Here is a 27,729-nt window from a genome sequence, read left to right on the forward strand (position 1 = left end):
TCATAAGAAGTGGATTAGACTGCACACCCTGCTCCTCCAAGTAAACACTCCCTTCTCCACCTTTGCATGTTAATATATACTCTCATTTGGTACTGTATGGTGAAGCACTGTGGCTTCTTCCTCTTTTCACCATGAAATGAATTTCCGATATGAATCCCCGCACTTCCCAAGAAGAAATTTTTTTTTTCCTTTATACCTCTGACATGGTGAACACTGTAGTAGTATAAAATGTAGTGCCGAGGCCATCTATGTTGTCCACAGGGGCGAAGTAAGCAAGTATGCAGTGCTGGCTGAAGCTGCCTTACTGGTTTATTTAAGGACTTGCAGGTCAAAATAAAAACAAGCGTCATCATTGCTCAAGTCGCTGCTAATTTAAGACATTTCAAGTGAGCCATCTTCGTTTTTTCCCGACTGTTTTGTTAGCTCAAACGTCTACAGTTTGAGCCCTTAATGACAGCCTTTCACTCTTCGTAATGATGGCGGGCACATGTGCTGGTGATCTCACGTGGGAGACCTCGTGTCCTCCAGAGGTCGCTCTCTGTTCTAGTAGGCATAGTTTACGTCTCCAGTCCCTTGGGGCATTCTCCTTAATCCAGCATGAGAAAAGCAGTATTGTTAGTTATATAGTGATTCACATAGTTGACATGCAGTTCCTCATCAAAGCCCCCACCACAGTCATCCTGAGATTGACAGGCAATTAGTTCAAATGTAGTCTTCCTAACGCAGCCGAAACACTAAATATGACAACTGGTGCAAAGAAACCGATGAGACGTGAACACAGTCCAGTGACAGTTCAGCAGATGTAACCAAACTCTCACAAGGCACCAAAGTTATTAATATGCTTATTAATCAGCTGTAGGAACCACACAATACTGTATGTAGTAAAATACATTGTGCCTCCATCGCCTTAATGATATGACTATCTGTGGCATTTGTGGCAAAGTTGTGTTATGCCCTTTTACCAGGGTTCCCATGGATCCTTAAAAAGTCTTGAAAGGCTTTGAATCCATAAATCTAAAAACAAGGCCTTAATTGGCATTAAAGTATAAATGTTTCAAGAGTCTTCGAAAACTGTTAACGCATGGTAAGTCGGATTTTAGGATTGTAAATCGTCCTAAACCACTTGACTTGATTTAATTAGCCGCAAACTTCTTGGCAATACTGTATGTAACATGTTCTGCAGCTTCACTGGTCTAATCATGGCATTCTGATTAATATTGTGTTTGTGGACTGAGTTAAACAGTAAAATACACTTGTTTTTGAGCCATCCCATGGGGCGGCCATTTTGTCACTTCTGTCGACTGAATATGACATCACAGTTGCTCAGGGATCAGTTAACGACCAATCACAGCTCACCTGTGTTCTGAAGCTGAGGTCGACAGAAAGCGGTAAAATGGCCGTTCCCTGATTGTACTGCTTAACTCATATTCCACAAACGCAATATTAACCAGAATGCCATGTTTCGACTAGTACGCCTGCATAGAGCATATTGTCAAGAACATTTTGGGGTTGACTTCCCCTCTGTCAGGTGTCACCCTGTCGTACTACAACTAACCAGGTTTCTCATTTGCACCGACACCGCCGTTGTCAATTTTTTAACGATTTAAAAATATCCACGGCAATCGCGGCCCATCACGCCCCCTCGCGTGTTCTCATGACCATCCCGTTTTGTTCACAGTAGCCTAAACGGGGCTGCCGTAGCCGCCTGGCAACGCCTAGCGTAAGCGCAGCATAACCCCCGCGAATGGTGAGCGTTCACTGTGCTTTGAAACATTACATTAGTCAAATTCCATAACGATCGCGCAATCATGCAATGGTGACGATGGATGGCATTATACCAGCCTCTCAGCGTGAACTCTCCAAGTGTAGTTAACATGTATGAGAGTGGATTAACATGGAAGCCTCTCTCCTCAGGCATACTTTGTCACAGATCTGTCAGGCCTCTTGGAGACCCTCATAGCGCAGCGCTCTCATGTGTCAACGGAGGTTGCCGTGCTTTCACATTTACAGGAGCATGCATGCGCACAAACAATCAGAGCGCGGCTAGAGGCATGGGTCAGGGCCACATTTTGCGTCTTCAGGTCAACCAAGAGACACAGAGTAGTGAGGTTGAAACAAGACAGCACACAAGGTCTTACTTCCAGACAAGCAGCAGCAAAGTACTACTTAACATTATGTAATTATGTAAATAACAAACATTAATTGGAAAATGCTACATATTCCAACTTGTTTTAATTTTGTTTTACAAAGAGATACTGACGGATCCAAATCAAGTTTGACTGAACTAGAACAAGTTTATTACCTGGAATCTAATTTGTTTTGGTAACGTTTTCATATATGGAAACGGAAATATACTACATTCAGTGCAGGAGGACAGTGTATCTATTTATTTATTATTTTGTTGCCGTCATCAAACTTTATTTATTTCGCCGAATTTTGTGAAAGACACTGCATGGATCTCTCTAAAGGACTAAAACATTGGCCTGAAAAGAGCCTGTTATAATTTGGTCCAGATCTGGATAATGCAGGGGTAGGGAACTCCGGTTCCTCGAGAGCCATATCCTGCCTGTTTTGGGTCTCTCCCAACTAGAACACACCTGATTCAAATGATCAGCTCATCAGCATGCTCAGTAGAAATCTGAAACGATCCTGGTTATTTGAGTCAGGTGTGTTGTAGTAGGGAGAGCTCCAAAATAGGCAGGACATGGCTCTGAAGGAACCGGGGTTCCCTACCCCTGGGATAATGGATCCAGTACACTTTCCTCATTTTCTAACTACCTAAATTAGCCATTCTTCTTTTAGAATTACAAGCACCAGACAACAATTTAGCTTAGGCCCTTTGACATAAAATGTCAGCTGTAATATTGGTTCCTTTAGTTTGTCCTGGCTCTCAAGTTGTATTCATAAGGTACTCGAGTGCGATGGAAAAGTATTTTCTACCCTCTAAAATGAATTTTTTGGAAGGTATGTGTCTCTCGTTACAGCTGGCATAAATGCAATTCAGTATTTCAGCAAAACATCATACCAGCAGTTAAACATGGTGATAGCATGATAGGTAGATGTGGGTCTCCTTTTCTACTTGAGGACTCGGATGACTTGTTGTGAGCGATGGAACCATGAATTATGCTCTTTACCAGAAAATCCTGATAAAAAAAATGTTCATCACTTTGTGACCTCAAGCTGAAGCGCATTTGGGTTCCGCATCACGACAATAAGCTAGTCATCTTCTGAATGCCTTAAAAAAAACATAAATTTAGTCTTTGGAGTCATCAAGTCAAAGTCCAAACTTGAATCGGATTGAAATGCTGTGGCGTAACCCTTAAAAGGCCGTTCATGCTCCAGTGTTGCTGATTTAAAGCAATTCTGCAAGGAAGGGTGGGCCAAAAGGTCTCCACAGAGATGTGTCCACAGACTCATTGCCAGTTATATAAAACGCTCAATTTGGGCTGTTGCTGCTGAGGGTGGCCCAACCAGTTACTAGTTTTAGAGGGCAATCACTTTTTCTGTTTTTCTGTATTTACTTTGTGTGACAAACATGCAAAATTGGACAAACACTTGGTTACACCACTGTATATGCTGTTCTTAGCAAACACATTTTGCCTGACATATGAAGATGGCGTTAACTGGCACCATGTCTTGTTGGCCATTCTGTTAGATAAAAAGAGAACTGCATGCTCTCATTATTTACATCGCTTTAGTTGTGTCTTCACGCTTCACTGCTTTGGCTGAGTCTGAAAGTGCTTCGTCTTTGCAAATCAACCTACACATAACGCCAGATCAGCTTCTTTTGCTTGATTGATCTTTTTACAGATATCAAACATCCATCGCTTTAATTCGCTAATTACACCCTCTGATCCCTCAGTCGCCATCTGTTGTTTGATGCCTCGCATTTCTTGGCCCCGCTGAGCTCGGTCTCCATTTCAAACTCACTGTTTGTGCCGTCCCGGTTGAGTAACTCCAAAAGTGCCCCAGTCTGTACGAGGCTTGGCCGAGCAACCACACGGAAAGCCAAATGCTTTTGTCAGCTCTTAATGAAGATCGAAAGATTCAACAACTCAAACAATGAGGCGATTTGTTTGTAATTGTTCCCCTTTAAATCCAGTTAAGAGCATAAGGAGCATGGATGTGGGTTAGTGTGCTATGGATTACTGAGGTCAGTAATGATCCCACCTAAAGATGATTAGTGTGTGACCTCTGGCATCCTTAGGGATGCTTTCACACACACGGTTGTTTATCCAATGGTCTCATCTGTTCATAGCTCTGGTGACGGCACCGGTATGTTCTGTAAATAAAAGATGCTGTGTATACAACCTGGGTCGTTGGGTCGGATGGAGGTTGGTTGGGTTCTTGCCAAAAATGAACACCACCGATGCTCATTTGGAACCATATGAAAGACCACTTGACTTGGTCCACACCTATGTGATAGTTCTGTGTTCACACGTAGACGCAAATGAAGCCAGTGAAGCTTTGATGGGGTTGAAACGACTAAAGTAAAAATAAATACATAAATAAATCAAATGGAAAAAATACTGCTGTTTGATGCTGTCCCACTTTCCCTGGCTCTCTGAGGACCATAAGCAACATGTCAAGCTGGCCCCTTCCCCAATGCAAAGTTGCATCCCTCTTTCCTTAGCTTCTGAGAGGGAGGCACATGCCCGGTTAGTTCCACCCAGCAGTGTGCCTGCTTTTATTGAGCTTTCACTGGAGATTATTGTTGTTGAATTATGGAGGGCCTCCCTTTTGGACCCATCTGTGGCAGCAGCGATGGGCCTCCCTGCAACTGCTGAGGTGTGACGTGCTAACCATGCCACCCATCCTGGCCCCACCCCATCTTTAGTTAAGTTTCAAACATCTGATGCCCTTAAGTCCCTGTTCGGATAGCAAAGCAGAACGCCATTTATAGTCATTTGCCTTTTGGCTGTTTTTACAAGCACGGCGGCGAGAGGGTGAGACGGACACATGAGACGTATGAGGGGGGATCAGATGTGTGTTTTGTGTGTTTGGGGGTGGGGGTGTCCTCCCTTTTCCATGTCGTTGCCTGTCTGCTCAACCCAGTCTTACTGCCCTCAGGATGCTGCATTCCTCACGTCCACCTAAACCCAACTGACACCCCCCAAAATCACCCCAGCCCCCACATGCAGCTGTCTGGCTTGAACACCCCCCCTCAGACCCCATGCATGTGCTCAGTGAAGGGGGACACACTAGGATAGGAGACCCCCAAGAGACTGTAAATCATTTATGCATATATAAATGTTTGCACACTTGTACACACACACACACACGCGCACCCCCCCCCCCCACACACACACGCACACACGTGCACCCTTAATGATGGTGTATGTGGGATGTGCGCACTGTAGATTTAGAAAACATAACATTAAATCAGTGACACGCTATTGGCCGAATCGAAGGGAACAATGAAAATCATGATCCATGCTTCCTCTTTCCCCTCCATTCTTTTCAGAAATACGAACACAATTAAGTTCCCTTTTGACCTTATATGAGCTCTTTTGCCCTGCCCCCCATACCAGACGGTTTTAAGAAAAAAAAAAAAAAAAAAAAAAACGCATATGGCATCCGCTGCTCTGAATTATCACCTCTGAGCCCCCAAACACATAAATAATTGTCTGGAGACAACAGTGTCAAAGACATCAAGCCTCCACATTTCCTTTGTCTATAATAAAACTTTGACACAATTTTAAAAAAATGCATACAAACATACATACAAAAAATACAAACAAAAAAACTAAAAGTCATAGCTGCTCACAATCCAGATTGTCGTCGCTACTCTCTCCGCTGCCAGGAGACTAAAGTCTCTTGGTTTGTTCTGGCATGACAATGGTTTCTTGTCATTCTCGCCATCTGCAGTTTTGTCTGACACACCATGCGATAGCTGAGGGAGGTTTTACAGGGCATCTTTAAATATTTTTATTACTCCGACTCAGCAGACAGAAAATGAGTAATAATTCAACACTTGCATGCAGCGTGGAAAGCATGTGTAACTACAGCTACGATGTCTCTCACGTGATACACGTTCTATTAGTTGTTCATTGAAGTGTATCACGCTTACGTTAAATAATTTGTTTTATGCCACTTAATTTAATAGAAATGTATTTTCATTTCTGTCATATATTGGGTTACCTTTCTGTATCTGACGTTACTGTATGGGATTTAATCTACCTATAATCTCCTATCGTGAACCAATTTTACCTGCTGATAGTAAACACAATTACAGTTTGAGTAAATTAACACATAATCTTCCAATACTGCTGAAAAACGTAGTTATAATAATTAAATCTTTTGTATTGTTTTCATGAATTCCTTACCAATAAAGAATCAGAATTTGTGAAAATCAATTAGCCATTTAGCTTTTCCATGAATGACTTTCTTCAGGCTTGCGATGTCTTTATTGTCTACAAGATTAAAGGTTATAGCGCCACCTGTTGCTTTGGCATGCGCTTGACAACCTGTAAATGAGTATTTATGTGGATAGACATTTTCTATACTGTAGAGAAATCTGTCTTTAATCATACCTATGCATGTGTCTTTTCCACTAATAGCTTTCTTCAGGCTTGTGCTTGGCTAAAATGGACAGTTTGGTGTCAGTTTTTGTTTGCTCTAGGGGTGTAAAGAAAACCGATTTTAATCGAAAAATTGGTTTTGATTTAAAAGATGTGACTGCATCGGTACACTAATCGATGAATCCTTCTCAATACAGCTTGAACCAGCTTATGTTTGATGTTGCTGATGATTTGTTGTTTCTTTTAATTCAATTCAATTAATGTTGTAAATAAACATGACAAAAGCTACAAATACAATTCTCTAGTCTGTGATAAATCCGTGTGAATGAAATGCTACAGTACTGACGGGTTAATTTATATTGTACATTTATACTGTCAACTTTCAACAAGGAATTCATTGCGTCATAGCCTCTCGAACTGAGCCATACCTGATCGAATCTTATCGTAATCCCACTGAATCAAACCAATCGAATCATTAAACATTAAGATGTAATGTCCTTTTATTGTATCTCACCCCATGTATCGAGATGTGTGTCGAATCATCTTTTATCGGAGAGAAGATATCATTTTTGCAAGTCGTTCAGAGTGTTTTAAATCCAATGTTTCATACCGAGGGAGGGCTCCCTGCCGACCCCAAAATGGGTTGTGCCTTAGTTCTAGCCCCTTTGTTGTTGTCTGTGTGTCGTCTAGGGAAATGCGGTCCGCACGGAGAAGACAGCTAGCGTGCCATGAGCAGATATTCGCTGCCTTTGACAAAAAATGCATTTGATTACAATCGCTGACTCTGGCTTCAAGAGCGCAGGGCTTGCGGCTCACTCGTGTTGAACTCTGACCTTTCCCTCGTAATAAAACCTCAGAGGAGGGTGCGCGTGTTTGTGTGTGTCTCCGCTGTCTGGCCCCTCGAAGCCAGAAAAAAAAAAAGAACTCCCTGCGTCTGCCAAAAACCGTTAGCTAACTAAACAAGCGTCATTGCTCCTTCTCTTGTGTCTTAGTCACTTCCCCCATATGGACACAGTTAGCCCTTTGTCATCAGGGGGACAAAGACTAGGAAAGTTGGGAGGGGGCTTGGAAGATAATATTTTAATGTCCTACGTGCTGTGATGCTGGAAAGCAGAGCCGCTCGCGTTCTCAAGCATTAGTGTGGTTTGTGTTTTTAAAAAAAAAAAAAATGACAAGAAAGGAAAAGAAAAGTGATGACTTTTCCAGAATTAGGTTTGAAGCCCATTTGTTGGGATAACAGGAAGCCACAGCGCTAAGGGGGATTTGATTCACATAACCCAAACACAGAGCCGTCTGGACGGAGTCTGTGGTCTTCCAGATGAAAAATAAAATGAGGCCCTTGCAGTTCGGTCCGTCCCGTGTTTGATAGTTCACTCAGCAAAAGAATCAGAAGACCCTGAAGGTTCCCAATTGAAAGCGTGAAAACAGATTAGCATGTCCGATTAGCAGGATGATCTCACCCCTACACGTGCTCGTGATAGTGGGGAGCGAGAAAGACAAAGTGACACCCGTAACGTGCATCCCTGTTGTATTTCACACTAGTTTCATGCTGTTTGTTGGGGGCCGTGGAACCTCAACTTTTGATTGTCCAAAAAGTCTCATAATTTGGAACCAGACTTTTGGAAGCATACACAGCACAAACTGTACCGCACTAAGTAGCACTTTATTGTTGACCCGTCATAATGTGTAATGTCTCGAGAGATGTCAGTCAGCATATGACGCCACTCTCAGCGGAGTGAGCATCTATTCTATAGGATCAAATTGACAAAGATTAAAATAGTGATGGTGACTATAAAATGAAATGGAATTTATTGTGATGTAAAGGTAGCTTTGAGGCAAAGGTTGCAATATGATTACATTGCATCGCCCAAAAGACAAGCGTTGCCGTTGCTTTCTACTGAAAAAATGGTTTCAAAATTCAAAGTTGGTGGTTGGAGTCCTGTTTTTTTACCTTTAGGTTCCCGTTCAATTTATTAAAGCAAGATTTAATCACAAAAACTGGTTCATTTGAAGTAAGCAGTTAATCCCTCAGGTGATACGGGCATGAGTCAGTCAGGCTAGACTGCAGGAAAGATCATGTTCGCCCCTGAGAGTCTATCAGAGTACAGATAGTCTCTGTGAGCTGCAATGTGCACACGGAGACGAGCTGCCACAACCCTTTTAACTTTCACTATCACTATGGTCGGTCAAGCCGTACGTGTGCTCGTTTGTTTGCGTGTTTGTGTGTGTGTGTGTTTGTGATAACAGAAAATCAAAACACAAAGGATCAATTTCACTATTTTTTTTTAATTAGTTTTCTTTGAATTGATCAGTTCCATTCATTCTCTACACCACTTAGCCTGTTCAGGGCTATGCCATTGCATTGCAGACTTTTCAAGTCAAAAGGTGGTTGTTTTAAATACTAAATGTGTTATTTACTCTGTTTTATGTTTAGTTTGACTGTTAACTTAAAGTGGGAGTGACTTTAAAACACCTTGAAGCCTCTTTTTTTTAATTGAATTTGAATTGTTCCCTGCTTACAAAAGTGCTGCTTGTTGTAAAGTGAGTTAAGTTTACTACCACCGAGCCAGAAATCGGTGGGACGACGGCTCGTATCTCGAAAAACTCTCAAATCGGGTCACTTTTATCTCAAAGTACCACTGTAAGTTATTAAAAGCTAAACTTGCCAACCGTACTCCTGGTGAGTATTGTTTTAGGAATGCGTCACTTTACCAATTTTTGAAAGGATTATACGCGCATGGTGTTGAAGAATGCCAAAGTAAAGGCCAAGTTGCTTTTTCTCATCTCATTTTTCGATCCGATTTTAGATTATTGTTTGACTTGAAAATTTGTTGTTTTCCCACCAAACCATTCAACGTCCAAAAGCCCACCGCATTTGTTTAGTAGATCAAAATCATATGAACTACACTTAATTCTAATCGACATAATACACCCAGATGGAAATAAAAAAAAATAACTGGACCAGATTACCACGATCTGCACACGCCCCCCCACAGGTTTTGACTGTGAAGGAGACAACAAAAATGCCTGTACACCAGGAAGCGCAGAAGAACAAATAGCGTGTATGTAATTTGTCAGTGGACAGCGCTGTTTTGCATAATTTGTGATGTAATATATCAAACGCTAACAAGCCTAGACACCTAGGGTACAAAATGTAGACATAGCCCGCCTATGGAAGTGGAGACATACGACAAAAACTCTGCACCATTCATACTGTATATACTGGGACACCACAAGTAGCCCAGTCCAGCGTCATCAGTGTGCATGTAAACACACCAAATGTCGTTTGAACATAAAGGAAGAATCAGTTGGGGTATTGTTGGCTCAAGGCCTTCCAGTTCAGCCCTGAAGGGCCTTACTGGTTTTATGTAAAGGGACACCCGCACTGCAAACACACTGCACATGACGATTATTACAACGTGCACCGTTTAGCACAACTTTGATGCGTATTTTTTGCTACCCTGGGAAAACGCACTGATCGAGGCTCCCATCAAATGATATCTCCTCCTGCGGTGCTCGTCTTGCACATCCACGGTGGCTTGCCTATCCACACACACAGACACACGCACACACACACACACACACAGGCTACTGACCGGCACTAATGCTGTAATGGCGCTGTCCTACATATTTGCTCCGCAAGTGTCTGTTGGCCACTTTTCGCTCAGCCGCCCCATGCTGGAGGCAGACTGGAAGAAGAGGGCAACAAGATGGGAGGAGAAGGTTGTCTCCAGGCTGCAACTTATTTCACCTCCCCTATTGCCACTCTAAGACGACACTATTCTAGTTGTGTAAAGGATTTAATTGCATTAGCCTTGCATAAAAAGCGAGGTAGTCACCACCAAATGACTACTGGGAAGGAAGTTTCAAGTTGACAGTTATCAACATGTTTTTGTTAGTGAAGCAAAAGCTTGAAGTTAAGGGAATTTCAGAAGGCAAGGTTACAAGGCCGTCATAAAAGTTTTTTTATTGTTCTTTTGCCTGGACAGATCAATTAAGGTTTCATGATGGCCACAGTTTGATACTGAATAAAACATTTTCTGTTTCCATCGTTTGATATGGGAAAAACTGTCCTGAGTGAGTGGAACGTATTGTGTACAACTGTAGAGGTTCCACCGTCTTTCATTAGACAACACAAAGGTGAATGACCCATGGGGGCCGCCTTAGCTTCGGTCAGAACCTGACAGAACAGAACCGAGCTGAACCGAGGTGGGGAGGTGTCTTTTGTGCAGGCTTCCATTCATCCATTTGCCCCTAAATCCTTCACTGCTCCCGTCTGCATGTGGAAGAGTGAAACAGACGCTTTGTGGTTTGATGGAGGTGGCTACTGACCCAGTGAGGCGATGAGGATGGAATACTAATAGACTTAATGGAATTAATGTGGCTGTTGCCCTTGCTTGGTGGGTGGAGCTTTGAGCTCCTTCCTGGCTGATGTTTTCTTTGTATTATTAACTGTTATTGTTACCTTTACATTCTGCATATATTCACGTTGAGCTGTGTCCTACTGCTCGTCTCTTTTAAACTGGCGGGATCCGCTTTGATAACGGCGCTTTGTCGCGAATGCCATTTGTTCAGTCACTTATTGATTTATAAAGTGGCTGTGATCCATTTGTCTATTTTCTTCCTGTCATCCTTGCACAAATGGCAGGTTTGTGCATTGCACATGTGCACCACCTGTTTTTGTGAGTCTGTACGTGTACGTTTGTGATTCCTTGCCCCCAGGCAGACTGTGTGTGCGTGCGTGCGTGCGTGTCTGTGTGGTTTTGACATGCAGTGTATTTAGTGCCACAAAATTAGCATACTTTTAACTGGTTTGCTCTATTCCTGCCAGAGAAAGGCTGGCATTAAATTCTGGCACAAGATTGTTGAGCAATTTTAAAAAGCTTTAGAGGAGATTCATAGAGTAGCCAACTCGCACACTAACGTGCACGCTCCTTATTCAGCTCAATCACACTCTTTATATGCTCATCATCTGTCCACAGCGTATTCCTACACTGAGTCGATTCTGAGATCATTAAGAAAATATATGACACATTTGAATATTTGGGATGCTTTATAGGAAGATGTTCAGGCCTATTTTTGGTGGGGGTTGTTATTGTTATTAATAGGAATAGGCGAGTATTGGTATCGGGCCTGCCCTGCGATTGGCTGGCAACCAGTTCAGGGTGTCCCCCGCCTACTGCCCAAAGACAGCTGGGATAGGCTCCAGCACGCCCCGCGACCCTTGTGAGGAGAAGCGGTACAGATAATGGATGGATGGATGGATGGTATCGGGCCGATTTGACGGCGTCGGGTTCTGGCGGAGGCTGCCGATACCAGCCTTCAATACTTAAGGCAAAAACAAATCTGACATTGAATGAGTCCTCCTCTGCAGTAGTTGGCGCTATACTGTGGCAGTTTGACATGGTGAATCGTCATCTGCGTCAGAAAGAAAGGTCTTTGCTCACATTTTTTGTCATTATGTTAAATGAAATTTTACATATGTAAAGAACTAGCGTAATCGGTACTCGGTATCGGTGAGTACACAAAGAGTGATACTCGTACTGGTATCTGAAAAAAGTCGCCTCCAACATCCCTAATTGTTGACAATTTTTTGGGCTAGTCGTGTGTCCATATAATTGTGAAATAATGCTTATAACCCTTTTGAAAAGTTGGACTATTTTAGGAGAGGAGACTTGACTTTCAAATATATTAAATACATCATATTTTGTTATACTTATAATATTGAGATACATTTATAAATGTTTTATCATAAATTCCAACTTCTCCTTACCTTTCTTTCACTCAAAGAACGAGCAATTTTACATTGCTGTGTTTGTAGTAATTCTATTCAGTTGTGACATTTTCCAGTGAATCACACATTCCTCATGACCTCTACGGCAAAGGTGTTCATCATCAAAATATCCCACTTTTATTTGTTTCAAGACATCTGTCAGTCAGTCTGTCTATCAAAAGCCAGGACAGTCACTCTAGTGATACCCGTTTTCAGTTGGTTCCCCACTGATCATATTACCACAGGTTACCATGACAACCTCCGGAGGGGTTGGTCTGCTTTTCTGAAAGCATGTTGAATGGAGTCAGACAATACAACCTCCCCCCAATCGTGGCCTTGCGAAGGTCTGATTGGATAACCCTGGGTCCCCCGCAGTGCATCCCACTTTCTTGTCCCCTTTAACTGTGCTTTTGCTGGTTAACAAGGTGAGAGGTTCACAGTGCCGCTTTTCTTATCCCACTCTCATTGGGATTACCAAAGAGTGGTCGATTTCGTCGGGCGGGAGGCAAAAGGTTGTGTCATCACCGTCTGTGGAGCTCTGTTGTGGTATGCGTTAGGCTAAAGATAGTGCAGGCGTCATTTGTGTTTCACGTGTTTTATATCTTTAAGGTGATGTCAATCTGAGTAACAGTAGGGGCATTCAGGTAGGGCTAGCTCGTCCTCTCCCTTCTAGTTAATCTATAAGGGGTTTCACGTTTTAAATCCACGGGGGAACAGAAAGGGACCTTCCTCAGACTGTTCCCACAAAGTTACCGGCAAAATGCATACATTTCCAAAATCTGAAATGTCAGAAGTATGAAAAAATCAAGCGAAATTAAAAGGTCTTGTAAAATCCCGAATTGATTGATGAGTTGATAACGTGCTACTATGCATCCCTGTGATATTTTGTTTTTTTACGGTATAGATGATGGATGGATGGACATTCAGGACTCAGAAGACAATAAATTGTCCGCACAAAGGCCTAGTACCAAAAGATGTCATCGATAATGTAACAGTGCGAGAATGGCACCGGACATACATAAAATATATTGATTTTGTTTTACGTTCTTCAGTACCACCCAGTTAAGAGATGTATTGTTTCTCCTTGGCTATCCATATTTTCCGCAGCAATGCTTTTCCCCTCCACGTGCTTTGATCTTTCTAAGGAGGAATATAGAGGGCATACATGCTTCCAGGAGTTGCCTTTATTTAAAAGATGACCTACATTAATGTAGCCTTGATGAAGACATCATCGGCTGTCGAAGCCTTCGAGCGATTTAACGTTAATCAACCGCTCACTCCTCATCCATGGGAATTGTTTCTTAATAGTGATGTCAACCACTACTTGAAACACACAGTGAAATTATTCAAGATCATACAGGTGTGACTACAATATGGTTGCATTGCTTTTCGCTGTGCAGGTCGGCTGATTTTGACCTTGTATCACTCCTACACATGTAAAGGATGTCCAACTCTGTTGAAGAGGTTATTCGTATAAGTTCCGCATATTTCCCAGAATGCAACTACTGATTTTTGTAGCTGTCTGGTAGCAATGAAACAGAATGAAATTTTCATATCACAGTCTAAAATAATTACGGTTACTAGCAAACAGTAAACCATTCGTTCTTACTGTCCGCTTATATAAGTTATACAAACCCCTCCAAAAGCATTGGAACTGCGAGGTCAATTCCTTTTTTTTTTTATTTGTCTAGTGAAGATCGTGGGTTTCAGATCAAAAGATAAATATGTTACATACGTTCAGAATTCCAGCATTTATTTCTTGGTATTTACATCTAGATGTGTTTATAACTCAGGACAGAGCAGCATTTGTTCGAAGCCACCTATTTTTCAAGTGAGCAAAAGAATTGGAACAGACATTATTAAATTAACTGATGATGAATGTTGATGTAACTCATGATGATAGCAGCGGAATGAATTTTGATGTCTACAAAGCTATTTTGTCTTGCATTTTACAGAAAAAAGCATCTGAATTTATCAGGAGAAGCTTCTTCATGCAACAAAACACACGGCGGCCAACTAAAACTAACAAAACTAACAAACACTTTTTAACATTTTATTTGCCGATGTTTCATCGTCCTTGTCGTGCTGAGCACGTTGTGCTCGCCGGGAGGCTGAGTGTGCTCCGCTCACAACTTCTGAACACAGCTGTTTACTATCCACTTATCCGGCTTGACTCTGACTAACTGAACGGCACATTTGAATAACGTTATGAATTTCTGAACGTTTGTTAGCGTGGACGACACTAGCGAGAGGCTGCGATGATGCGTAGCCAATCAGCTCACGGGATGAATCCACCCCTGCTCTCATTGGTCGATCTCGCGCCGGGAACCAATCACGCGCCTTTTACGAGTGCCCGCGGGTATGTACAAAGCCTCAGAGTCAACTCATCTCTTTGAAACAACGCGTCTTTCTGCAATATGGCTGCCGACATGGCTGTATTTTTCATTTTTTATTTCTTGATGAATACTTTTTGAAAACCCGCGATGCACAGAGGCTGCAAAACTCGAAACTTGTTATACTATTAGTTCATTTTAAAGGTATTCCTAAAACCCTTCTCCTCGATCGGATATTACAACCATATTGCGGTGTCATGTGTTTACATACAGTATTCTATATATAGCGTTGCTTTCCCATGTGAATACTTTTGAGTACTAAAGAGGAACTCTATCCATGCATCCATTTTCCCTCCCCATGGACCTCCTTGGCCCGCGCCCATCACAAGCACATGGCCCTCTGGTAGGTGTTTGGAGCTAAATATAGACCTCGCTGTAGCCTCATTCTTCCGCTGCTGTGCTGTAATGTCTGTGTTTGGACTGACTAGTATTCAGGACTGATCTCATCGAAACATGGCCTCTGCGGTCTCTGCTTTTGGCTTGAGGAGGTGTTCGGGTGGGGGGGGGGAGTGGGGAGGCTACTGAAGAGAAAGTGCTTATGTAATCATGTTTTAGGTTGTAAGTTAGGCCAACGACGGCAACATTACAGCACTCAAATGGAATTGAATGGCTTGTGGACATGATGTAGATGGCTGCTTGTCAAGCCTTGGTGAGACTTTGTTCCAAAGGATGTTTGTAGAGGCGCCTTGGATAACATGGTTGAATGGTTGTCTCATAACTTGCAGCTTTAATCCCCCCTTCTCCTGCAGTCCCGTGTTGAAGAATCCTCAAGTCAGTTTAATATCTTGATATTTATATCATGCTGACTTTGTTTTCAACCCAAGATGGAGCGGAGGTATACAAACTAGGCTGGTTGCCGGTCAATAGTGGGACAGAAAACTATCATTCACATCCTCACCTTTGTGCAGTGTAAGGTCTTGACTCAATGCATATTTTTGGAATGTGGGAGGAAACCACATTAGCTGTAGAAAATGTGGGCTGAATATGCAAACTCCACACGGGAATGCCTAAGCTGAGGTTCAAAACCAGAACCTTGACTGTGGCAAAAGTTACATTTAATTACATTTACTGTTTTAGTCTCTAAAGCTTCCAAATCCTGTTCTGGGTTAAGGGCAACCATCCTGGACTGTTCACCAGCCAATATGATATATTTTATTTCCTAATTTTAGAAAGCTGGAAATACTGTTAGAAAATGTTGTTTTGAAATTCCAACACACTCCACTTGTTTATACTCTTTAAAGTCAACAATATTCGATTTAAGTCCCGCAGGTCATGGTAATGCACATTTCATACTGTTGCCAATTGTCAGTCTAATCAATGAAAATAACATTTTAGTCGTTTGTGAATTCTGGATGTTACTTCTAATTGCAACACAAATACAATGTGTTTTCCTTGTCATTTGTGACACGATCTGCACTCATGGTGCATCAACCCTTCAACAGGCAGTCTGGTCCATTTATATGGTTTGTGATCAGTGACCATTGACGAAATTTAAGATTCGCTAGACAACCATCTGATTATCCTTCGGCTGCCCGAGAAATGACAATCACACAACCCCTAGCTATAAACAGCTTTAATTTGTAAAGTGGAGGGCACTGTTAAAGCCCTTTCAGTACCTAAAAGGTTGAAATATACTGTACTATATTAAAAGAGCCCATTTAGCCTTTTAAGCTGATGTGTTCTGATACTGACGGAAATCAATAGAAAAAGTGAAAGGTCATCACATGTGATTACTTGGCTACAGAGTCTTGTCTTCCAATCTGGCATTCATGAGCAAAGATGTAAAGTAGGTTAAAGACCTTGTGCGTAATGCTCGGAGGCAAATCAATAAGCTTTATGGTGCCGGGCCAAAAATATGGAGTAATTACTTGGTATTGACCAAAGGTCACTTCAGTAGATGTAGTGGCATTGGAAGTTGTTATGAAGAGAAATATGCTCGAATGTTGATTCAGACCAAGACAAATTGCAACCCTCCTTAATAGACCACGGCTATAATAGTTTGCGATATATAGATAGTTGTTACTTTGTTCTGACTTTTGACTTTTTTTCAAATTCATTTAGTTTTAATTAATATTAGAGCACATATGTTATTTTAATTTACTTTTTGTTTTTTGAAAAATGCTCCATGTTAGTTTAGCTTTACAGTGGATAGCTGCTATTTCTGGAGGTAGGAGGGACTGGGCTCGTCCGTGGATAACCAAAAGTCCCCCCTTAAAAAAAAAAAAAAGAAAAAAACAAAATGAACATAAATCTGTGAATATGCGAATCCGCAGGTACCGTATGCGGGGATCCACTGTATTTGTTTTAGGCTTAGTTTTTTATTTTATTTTTTTTATATGGGGCATTTGTCAAATGTGAGATTAAAACAAAAGGTCTCAATAATTACATAGTAAAAACTCAACAAATTATACATTTTTAAAAATAAATATTAACTTACTAACAGATGAACAATTATCCACAAATCAAATACAGGTAATGTATAACAGTCAACAGAATTTGAAGTACAATAAGTGCAGTACATACTACTGCTTCTAGATGAATCAGAATGTACAGCAAACCATTTAGGAGACATGCTGTAGTATGGACCTTTTTGTGATATATAGCTTTGTTTACGTTTAACTTACATAGCCCTCTGTCCATGATTGTAAACAAAAACAAAATCAATTCCTTCCTTAATTGCATGCTTCCCTTTCCTTGCTGCAAGTTGCAAACGTTTCAAGAAGGCTTTCAGATTAATGGGTGTAATTCTCCTCGAAAAGTAGCTCGGGTATTCTACTCCACTACAAGGCACTTGTTTTTATTTGCGACAGGCAGGCAGACAGACAGACAGACCTGTAAATAAATTTACTAGATGAGAAACTATTGTGATATATTTTAGTTGCCATTCACAACACCAATTATACATGAGTGTCGCAAATCCTGCAGAGCTGCAATGAATACAAATTAATCTTAAAATCTTATGTTTTGGATTAATTGATTCATCAATTAATTTTCACTGTGGTTATCGTTCATTTGTATTAGTTTTGTAAACACAAAATATTGTTCCGGTTAATTATTTCTTTTAAACACTTATTTTTTTATTGTATTTTATTTACGATGTTTTTTTAATTTTAGCTTTCCTTTTTTTTGGTTCATTTTGTTTATTAGAACTTTCTTATAGACACTGATGGTGTGTTTTTGGAGGTGTCTCTTCTGTGGTCTATTATTCACCGATCGCTTTTGACATCGGACAGGACTGTTGTTGTATGGCAAAGCTAGAATCAAAGTGTTTCTGATACACATTTAACACAAAATGGTCACGATAGCTAGCTGAGGTCAAAGGTTTAAATTGTAGATGGTACAAGTGTTCACAGTCTTAATCTTTGATTGCTCTTCTTCTGACTTTCTGTGATTATTCCTTTATCAAACATTCTCAACCTGAGATAACATTTACAACATACAAAAATACGGCAATTTTCCAATAGTGTGCATTTACTTTTTTGGCTTCAATTTATTACTAATTTTGTCTTCTGTGAAAATGAAATATTTTGTAGGGAGTGAAAAAATTGTTGAAGATAGCGGCGCACAAAGAAAAGGTCAAATAAATGTTGGACTCTTAATCCCCCCTTTACCGCCTGGGCTCTCTCCTCACCCTCATGTTTCTTCTTTGTATCACCACGCAAAAGCCTCTTCATTGAGAAGCAAGCTAACATGCAGTATGACTTATGGGGTCGTATCTTGTACTACAGAAATGCTGTGCTGGTACGAGGCATCACACACACGCACACAGAACAATTCTACACAGCATTCCCCACTGACACATAAATTCTTCAACCTGACACCGGTGATGGATTAGATGCGTTATCGAGACAGAGCGAGACTTCACTGTGAAGGAAAAAAAAGAAAGACACACAAGAAGCAGCCATAGTCTGTACTTTAGTCCACCTGAAGTCAAGATATACAATAGCTACATTTGAAGGCATGTTAGTGTTTGTCGAGATTGGGAGCTTGCTTGGCACGATGCAACTATTAGATACTGCCAGCTGATTAGACGATACGTGAGTTAGCGTTTCACACTTCTGCATTCGCAAGTATAATTTTTTTTCTGAATCAAATGGCTTCAAAGTTCCATTCGTGACACAACTTTTGTGTTGTTCAGTTTCATCTATTGTTTGTTCATAAACACACGCATTTATAGCAATAAATGATACTGCAACATGGGCTAAAAACTGAAGCTTCCCAAATGTTTTTGTCAAATGATTGATGAAACTGTGAACATAAATCATAGCCATAACACTGACACCAGACGATCTCTTCAGAGTACATTGTGGTCATATATAACGAGGGATGGAAATTGAAAACCATTTCGTTTTTGAGAACCAGTTCCCAGAATTAATTCTGAGGAATCGTTTGTTTGCTTGCCTAATGATTCCACTTATCGATTCTGTTTCCGCCAGAAATCGGTGATGTCACACGAAAGAATATCAAAACTTCTAACTTGTAACATAACTTACTATTGTTTATGTAAACACTGTTAAGTGGGCCACTTGGTACCGGACCGCACAATTATTAAAGTTTAAAATTCCTCGAATATTTAGTTTGAGTGAATTTTACCATGGGGCCGTTTCTGAACTCTATAACAGATGTTTAATAATATATAGCCCAAGGTGGCTGTGGTAGTTGAAGTCAAAGGTGAAATCAGTACCCATACAACACGCTGTCATCTGTCACTGTTTGTAGCTCCCAGCAGAGTGAACTGACAAGTTGTGTACCAGCTCCCCTCACAGTTTGACGCAAACCGTCAGTGGCATTGTCACACAAGCGCACACACAAAAGTCACTGCAGTTTAACCACCCACCCTCCAGTTGAAAAAGTCCACTTCATGCATTGCTGAAGTATAAAATCAATTGAGTCATTTTCTGCTGTCTGATGTTTTAAGTAGTGTCTATGTTGGGGTTCCATAGACTCGAGCTAAACCATCTGGAGCCAAGTCCATAAATACTGGAAATAATTTTTTACGTTATATATTAAATGACATTATGTTCAAGATAACAAATTTGTATTTAAATGAAAATACAGACTTCTAAAAAGCTACCACCACTCTTTGCTGTCACCTGTCAACCTCCTGTAAATTGTCAATCCAGCCATCACATTCATTCTTTTACGAAGGCTCGGCACAACGTCTGCAGATAAATTGGTTGGAATTGCTTGGTAAGACACAGTTATTGTGATTGCCCTCAAATCCTCCTGACCTATGTCCTTCACATGTTTCAAGACATCACTCGACTTTAAAAACAAGACATTTTCCTCAGCTAAGCCTCTGTGGGATACTGTAAGTGTCAGGTGTCCGTGCATTTAGAGCAAAAAAAGCAGTGTTCTCTTACAGAGTATAATCCAGTGCGCGGGATTGGGAAAATATAGAACATGTCTCTCACTTTGACACCCAAGATCGCTGAACTGTATTAGCGTAGATGCGGGAGATACGGTTGCTGCCAGATGTGCGAATGGGAATCTTTTTTACCCAAATCCCAACATACTGAAACATACGACTTTTTTCACAAACCACAATTGACCTCCATTCAGTGTACTCTCTTTCGTCTGTTTTCTTTTGTCATTATTATTGAGTGCTTATTGTCAACTCAAGCCTTATTTATGTTTTAGAATATCCATATGGATACTTACAGGGCCTTCCATCCTTACTTTGTGTTCAGGGTCTGTAATACTATCCAAACCCTGGAATTACAATTTGGACCAAACATAGGAGTACTGCCAGAAATTATTAATTGAATAAAATAATAATAAAAAAATATATTTGAGGTGTTCAATGGTCTCACAGAGCAGCGCAGCCGTTGATTTAGCCCTCTGAGTAAAAACATTCTTAATACCGCCTTCATGGTTGCTATGTTGGTTGTCAAAAACTTTACTCTTCTTCATATTTGGATACAATTTAGAATTTAGAGCAATTTCCTCTGGTGGGTAAATTGCTCAATGATCCTTACAACGCAGTGGACACATGAAAGGGTAGTGACGTTCAGACCACTTAGACAATCTCTGCCGTAAAACGTTCTGTCTATTTTTAAAAAGCCAGTAAAAAGTTAATTAAATTAAAGGACAGAGAAATTAATGCTATTTGTCCAATAACTCCTCCTCTTTTTTTTGGTGAAGAATCAGAATCAAGAATACTTAGGAACCGGAATCGAACCGAAGAACCAGAATTGAAACCGGAATCGTCCAAATTCAAACAATGTCGTCACTCGGTCTATAAACATGTCGCTATCGAAACTGAAAAAAAGAAAGGTTGATTTAGAAAATCGCCAGTTTAATACCGAGTGGACGGACAAATATGCGTCCGGCTCCGGCCCCTTAGGCTTTTGATAATGTGGCCCCCTGAATAATTTAGTTGAATAGCCCTGCTTTAGATGCTCACTGAGCTGAAGTCTGGCAAGATATACAGAGTGCTCATGGGCATACATAGCAGCAGTGTGAACGCATCATCACCGCTGCGTGACATCACACACTTTCCACTGTACGCAGTGTTCTGTATACCAGTTGTACTATTCTAGGAAATTGTAGGTTGTTTTTATTTTATCTTTGCTTTAGCTTCCTGGTGTGAGGTGTTAGTGTTGAATATCATCTACAGTATATTGTTGTTAAGTCATGGTCAACCCTTTGCGGGTTCCAATCTGCTTGAGTAGCTAAAACCCGGTGGCCGAGTGCTTGTCTCCATCAGATGGCTCTGTTGGTGTTGGCAGCCACCAGCATCCACTTGCATAAACGCTAACCTCCCTCAAGGCCGAGGTGAGAAAATAGACTTTTCTAAAGCTGAAGAGAAAACATCGCTTAAGGTAATAGTGAGCAGCTGCGGTTGTTATAGCAGAAATATTCTTTACAAACAAATGTCTGCTTAGTCAAGATGCAACATCAGCCAATCATCCCGAAAACTAATCAACACTTTAAGTAATAAGAAAATTCTTAGAATGCTCAATCAGAGCCTCACATCTTCTCCACCGCGATTTACATTTGAATAAGGGGAATACATTTGCTTGCTGCAGGTTATTTTCTTCTTATCTGTGAGTGGCGGCCTCCACAATGCAAAATGCAGACATGCATTTGGAGGCACCACTACTCTTGCTTTTATTTACCGCTTTCCACTCAGCAAATTGCTTCACACGGTGGGGGATTCACAGTCTGGCTCGCTGTTCAAAACGGGCAAGGGCAGAAGGAGCGGAAATGGAAAGTGAGAGAAGGCCAATCTGAATTGGAGTTTGGTCAACCTTCAAACAGTTTTGCAGGGTGCTTACATGCTCGGATCAAAAGCACCCCTCTGGCTCTGGCGCCCGCAGCAACAAGGAGGGTGCCTGTGATGCTGCTGCCATGGCTTTCCCGCTACCCATCCCATTGGCCCCCAACCACTTCTTGTCTTGCATACAACCGAATGCATCACAGTTATCAGCGTTATCATGATATTGCTAAAAGAAACGTCGAATGGGCAACAGATGTGTTGAAAACGCAAGTGTAACGAGAGCTTTACCGCTGTTAACGACAGTGAATGTTCACCTTAATATGCAATGGAGTCTTACTGTTGTTGCTGTGCGTGAGCTCACTTCACCTAACACCTGATTGAAATTCTTATCATGCAGCAGGCGAGGAATCCAATCAAAAGTAATCTCACCTTCTCTGTGGTCAATTCAGGAGAAACATGATATTTTACGTCTTCCACACTTTCTAGTGCTCTTTAAGACTGGCTAATGGCTGTAGTCTATGAGGATCACGGGGGATGAACACAGAACATATTGGGTGGCTCTTTGGGGTTGTGTTCAACTAAAGCAGAGGGGCGGCACCAAACAACGAAAAAAACAACTTTGACACCTGGCGTGTAAAATAAAGCCTAATGGGGCGGGCAGGAGATGGTTTGAAGTGGCCGCAACGTGGAGCTCAGGGAGTTTTTTTTGGCACCGGATTCACTTACACAGGTACTACAAGATGGGAGCATGGGAGTAAGGTGCTGTGGTTAAGAGTGCGTTTTGCACTGAATTATTTTTGGTCCAATGGTCCGGTAAACATTGGTTCCTCCCTTTCCATTTTCCCCTCGCATGCCTGTGTCGCCCACCCAGAGGTGATTCTGCGGAACGGCTTCACATGCTACAAATACGCCTGGCTCATCTGTGTGATTCCGTGGTCATTGGTGTGTGTTTGTGTCTGTGTGAATGAAACATTCTTTCCATAAAGTACAGCAACTATAATAGATCAGCTTGGTAGTATGAATAGCAACTGGATGTGGGTGTGTGAATGTGACAAGGCCAGGCAAAATACCACAATAGTCCAGAGGTGTCTGAAAGACTTCCTTCTCTCCAGTTTTATACACATGATTCCACGAAGAAAAAACTTAAGGCTAGAAACAACATTATGAATACGATAAAAGCCTCCCCAATTCCCCAATAAATGTAATGATGTGAGTGGATAGAACCATGTCCGATTATCAAAAAGGCTCTTTGTAGAAAAGAGGTATCAGAGCCACAAAAAACATTTGATTTAATGATAATAGAAATGACAAAGGTTGAAGGTCAGGTAACCAGTGATCCTTGGTGGCTGCTTGCAAGGACACACATTTCCCGTACTGCTCCTACAACGTTGGCACACTTTAGCCACGTCGGACATGCTTTATGGATAGGATGGAGCTCCTAAGACCCTGCCCCCATTGCCCCGCCCCACGGCCATAGTGTTCACACACATATGGTTTTCACACATCCTTTTTTTTTTTTTTATAGCGTTGGGATTTTTGATAGTAAACAGATTACTTCCTGGTTGATGGCGCATTAGAAACAGACGGAGGCTGCCGTTATGATTCTAGTATATGCTTCCAGAGATGCCATTAAATGGTGAAAAATATGGATCTTTATCCAGATTTGCACCACCACTTAATGACTTCTTCCTTGGCCCATAAAGTTTTACTTTGTGTGTGTGTGTGTGTGTGGGGGGCGTTGTTTTGCTAACTTCATGTCATTTTTATTCTCAACATGATGGTACTGTTCATGATATGAGCCACTCGTCATCTTTTAGAAAGGGCCATCGAGCGATTGGCTGCCACTTTTGCAAACACGACAGCAGAAAAGCGCTCCCACCCTCGTGCTACATATTCTCTTGACTGACTTACAACCTTGACTTTCCCCTCTGTGATGCTTTATTGAGTGTCGGCCTGCTTTCTGATGCTGTCAGCGTCTGAATAGATGGATGAACGTTCGGGTGGAGGGATGCTGGCGGCCATCGTCGAATGATAGAGCCATCAGCTTTCATGGGGGAGGGAAGGGATGGTGATATTTCACATGACGAGGCAACGCTTATGCATCGGAAACCTCGTGATGACCTTTAAGATTTACATTCGTCCAACTAGTTTGGGAACTGTGCTAGTATTCCGTTACGTGGGTCCTAGTGAGGTGGATTTATATGACATGGCTTTTCCCACTGTTTTTGTGGTAACTTAGCCTCTGGTTCCAAATTTTATTGGGGGAGTCCATCATCCATCAGGCTGATGGAAGATAAACAGAGCTACGGTTTCTCAAAGGCCTAATAATATCAGCTAATAATTTAGTGGTAACCCCATCCTGCATCGCGGGGGTCAGCCAGTCACCTCCTCCCTGAGAGTAAATCAGTAAAACAAAAAGTGAATGCACACCAAGCATAAAACTGCGCCCCCCAGTGCTCTTTCTTGACAAGATTTAAAGACTGTTGACAGACTCTGCAGATGGAGACAGTTCCCCCACCATTTGCAATCTTTACTTTTGTAACAGAGGAAGAGAGCACACTTTAAAAGCACACACACACACACACACACATACACGCAAAACACAATCCAGGAGCTTTTACTTGGCTAGTGATGATGCCTGTTGGGATTTTGACAATGTGGAGTACTAATTAAGTAGATTAAACATATCTTGGCACTTGCAAAAAGTCTTCTAATCAGTGCAATCAGATGGAAAAAAAATATGTTTTTGGTTTCTTATAAGCATGGCTTGTGTAGAAATAAAATGAAGAAGACAAATTACTTATTTGTTAATGTGGGCGATGTTAGCAAACAAAATTTGTAGATGTTTCTTGTCGGTGTATAATTCTGTGTATCAGCCCCGTCCAAACTGTGGCTCGCGACCCGCATAGAGCTCTTTGGCTGGTTTCATGCGGCTCCTGAAGCCCTTTTCAAAAACTAGCTTAGCTCGCCGCAAGGCGCCGTCAACCCCATTCATTCTGTATGTGGTGAGGGGTGGGGAGCACGTAATGGCGCGGTAAAAGTTCCTTCCGTTAGTTGCAGCAAATAACAAAGTTAGTGCTAAGCAACAATGGCCGTCCCTGTCCTTAATGCCCTCTCTTTCTCCTCAGATTCGCATTGACGGCCCTCCGCATGGCGGTGTCCAGTACGAGACCGTGTCGATCATGAAGGACGGCAGCCCCATTCTCCGGGACATGGCATTTTCCCTTGACCGCGCTCACCTCTACGTCATGTCTGAAAGACAAGTAAGTGGTGCAAACTTGCCGCGGTCTTGCAGCTTTGCTTTGTGTGTCTTTGCTTGCATTTTAGTAAAAAGCGCGAGCAGTGTAAGGAACCGCCTTGGCGTCCCCTCGCAACACGGGTGCCACCGACACCCTCTTCTCGGCTATAAATAATCAGGGTGGCACAGCAGGGGACATTGTGGCAGCATTTGATAATGAAGGCGAACAATGAGGGCAGGCAGGAAGAAAGAAATAGAGATGAGGAAACGAGTGATCCAGAGAGTGAGAGGAAGAGAGAGAGAGAGAGAGCGAGAGAAAGACAAAGCTGAAGTGAAGGGCAACTGCTTGGCGGAGCCTGATGAGAGGAAGAGGGATGAAGGTAAAAGGGACAGCTAGAGGTCGTCCATGTACTCGTCTTATCAAGTGACATAGCAGCATCAGGTGAAGAGCAACTCATCACTGACATACTTGAGTGGGAGGGGAAAATGCAAGGCTGATTGAACATACAAATGTTAACAAAATTACCTTTTGGGTCTACAGTAAATACAGTAGGGCTGCCACAAACGATTGTTTTGCTAGTCGACTAATCAACAATAGTCGTCGCGATTAGTCAACTAATCAAATGTAAATCGTGGAATATCATACCAGCAAGCAGGTGCTCTTATGTAACCATCCTAATCTTACATCTTGAATTCTTAACGTATTTATAAAGACAAATAAGATGATAGTATATTCAACTTTGATTAAACTTTACAGCGTGTGTTTGTCTATAAATGACGGGGCAACTTAAATTGAAGGCGATACTGTGAGCTTAAAATTTTTGGCTGTAAATGTTTGGCGCATTTTAAAATGGAACTTAAAACTATACACTATGCGGAGTTGCACGAATACTATGAAACTATATATAAATAAAAAGATAAATACTTGGGCACCACACTTTTTTTTTTTAACCTAGTAGTGAAATCACATCAGTGAAATTAGAAAAATGCACTGTGCTGAACAAAAGAAAAATAAACTTTTATTATTATTATAGATACACTTTTATTAGTTTTGAATTTAACCTTGATCAAACGCACACGGTGACCTGTGCGTGCAATGCAGCATCCAGACTTGGCTGTCCCTATGTCAGAAATGAAATCGGGCATCAGACACAATGTGCTCCTTTTTGGGATGTTCATTTTTGACCGCCGTCCTACCATGAAAGGGAGGTTTGGATTTTTGGTGAAATGCGCCCAAACTTAGGGACTTTGTTGCTGACGCGGGTTAGCCATGACATTGCATTACCCAAAATGCTTCTGTTTACATCATGGATGACCCAGATTACCACTACTGTGTATGTACGTCACAGACAAAGCATAATGCCAGTGAGAGAAGTGTGAGATGCGGCAGTTTCAACGGAAAAACGAAGCCCAATAAAAAAATTAATAGCCTAAAGAAACGACTCGTTGACTACTAAATCAATTGTCGACGATTTTGATCGTCAACATCGTCGCGGCTAATCGACTAATCTTGGCAGCCCTCATGGTAAAGAACATTAGATGTTTTCATTATGAGTGTGTGTGATTGGCCAGACTGATTTTCCAATAATGGACAGAGAGATCATCTTCACGTAGCAACCAAGAGCCCAGAGCGAACAGGTTAGCAAATGGCAGTGGCAGTTTCCACTTCCACTTCCACATCATCTCCCGGGAGATAAGCAACTGACACAAATAGCTGTGGGGTGTGTGATTTGTTTTATTTCGCACAAAAAAGATTTCACACTGTAAAAAACACACAGCTTTGTTTCAGTCAGTGTTTGCCTGCTGGGAGTGTAAAAATATAACAGTGTCACATTGAATCTCATCTGCGGCAGCTCGGCCGCAACCTGCGCCACTGCTGACTTGAACAAACAATTTTGCTCCTCAAATCTCTCTGATACACGCATACTGCAGAAGCTCTGATATATAGCAATTGTCTTTGCAAATTTGTGCATGTGTGCCACTGCATGGGTGGAGCACTTCGAATGTGGTGTTGGATCGAATGAAAAAGAGCATGTGTTCTCCACAACGACAGCTAAGGACATCTAATGTAATGAGGCAGCTGGATTAGTGACAATGCAGGTATTCCATCTCAATAATTCATTTATTTAAGGAGACAGAGTTGGCAGCAATGGGGCGTGGTTCAAATGTGGCGCAAGCAAGACACGACCTTGTTACCACAACAGACAAACGGCAGCTGTTTTATTGGAACTGCTCTAGAAATACAATTAGAATCCCTGCAAAGTGAAATTATAGATTTGTTTCTAAAAATATCATACATTTTGGAAGATGTTTGTTGAAAACGTGCATAAACTGAGAGCTACTGTATGTAGTACTGACCTGTGAAGATCTTGGACTCTGTTTCTGTGTTCAGTGCAAGTCTAGAGCAAAGTTCAGTCTAACTGTGTGCATGTGTGGACTTTTCTTTTTTTTGGTATTTTTGTAATGGGGCTCAAATTGCGGTAGGAAAATATCTGTCTTCGAGTTGAGCATATTGTAGATAGAGGCACTTAAAAAAAAATTAGATGTGGCAGCAATAGCAAGCGACTAAACGAAGATGGCCA

The 27,729-nt window shown here is 41.6% G+C and overlaps 1 protein-coding gene across 1 annotated transcript in view; it reads left to right on the plus strand.

Moving 5' to 3' along the window:
- plxna2 (plexin A2) overlaps positions 1-27,729 on the plus strand; it is a 201,097-nt gene that overhangs the window by 66,827 nt on the left and 106,541 nt on the right. The window contains exon 4 of the mRNA XM_086026386.1: positions 25,038-25,172. Within this exon, the coding sequence (XP_085882512.1) occupies positions 25,038-25,172 (135 nt within the window). The remainder of the gene's footprint in view (positions 1-25,037; positions 25,173-27,729) is intronic.

Source organism: Filicampus tigris, chromosome 1, assembly GCF_054856515.1.
Source record: "Filicampus tigris isolate MCC_2025a chromosome 1, RoL_Ftig_1.0, whole genome shotgun sequence".
In the NCBI taxonomy this organism is placed as follows: domain Eukaryota; kingdom Metazoa; phylum Chordata; class Actinopteri; order Syngnathiformes; family Syngnathidae; genus Filicampus; species Filicampus tigris.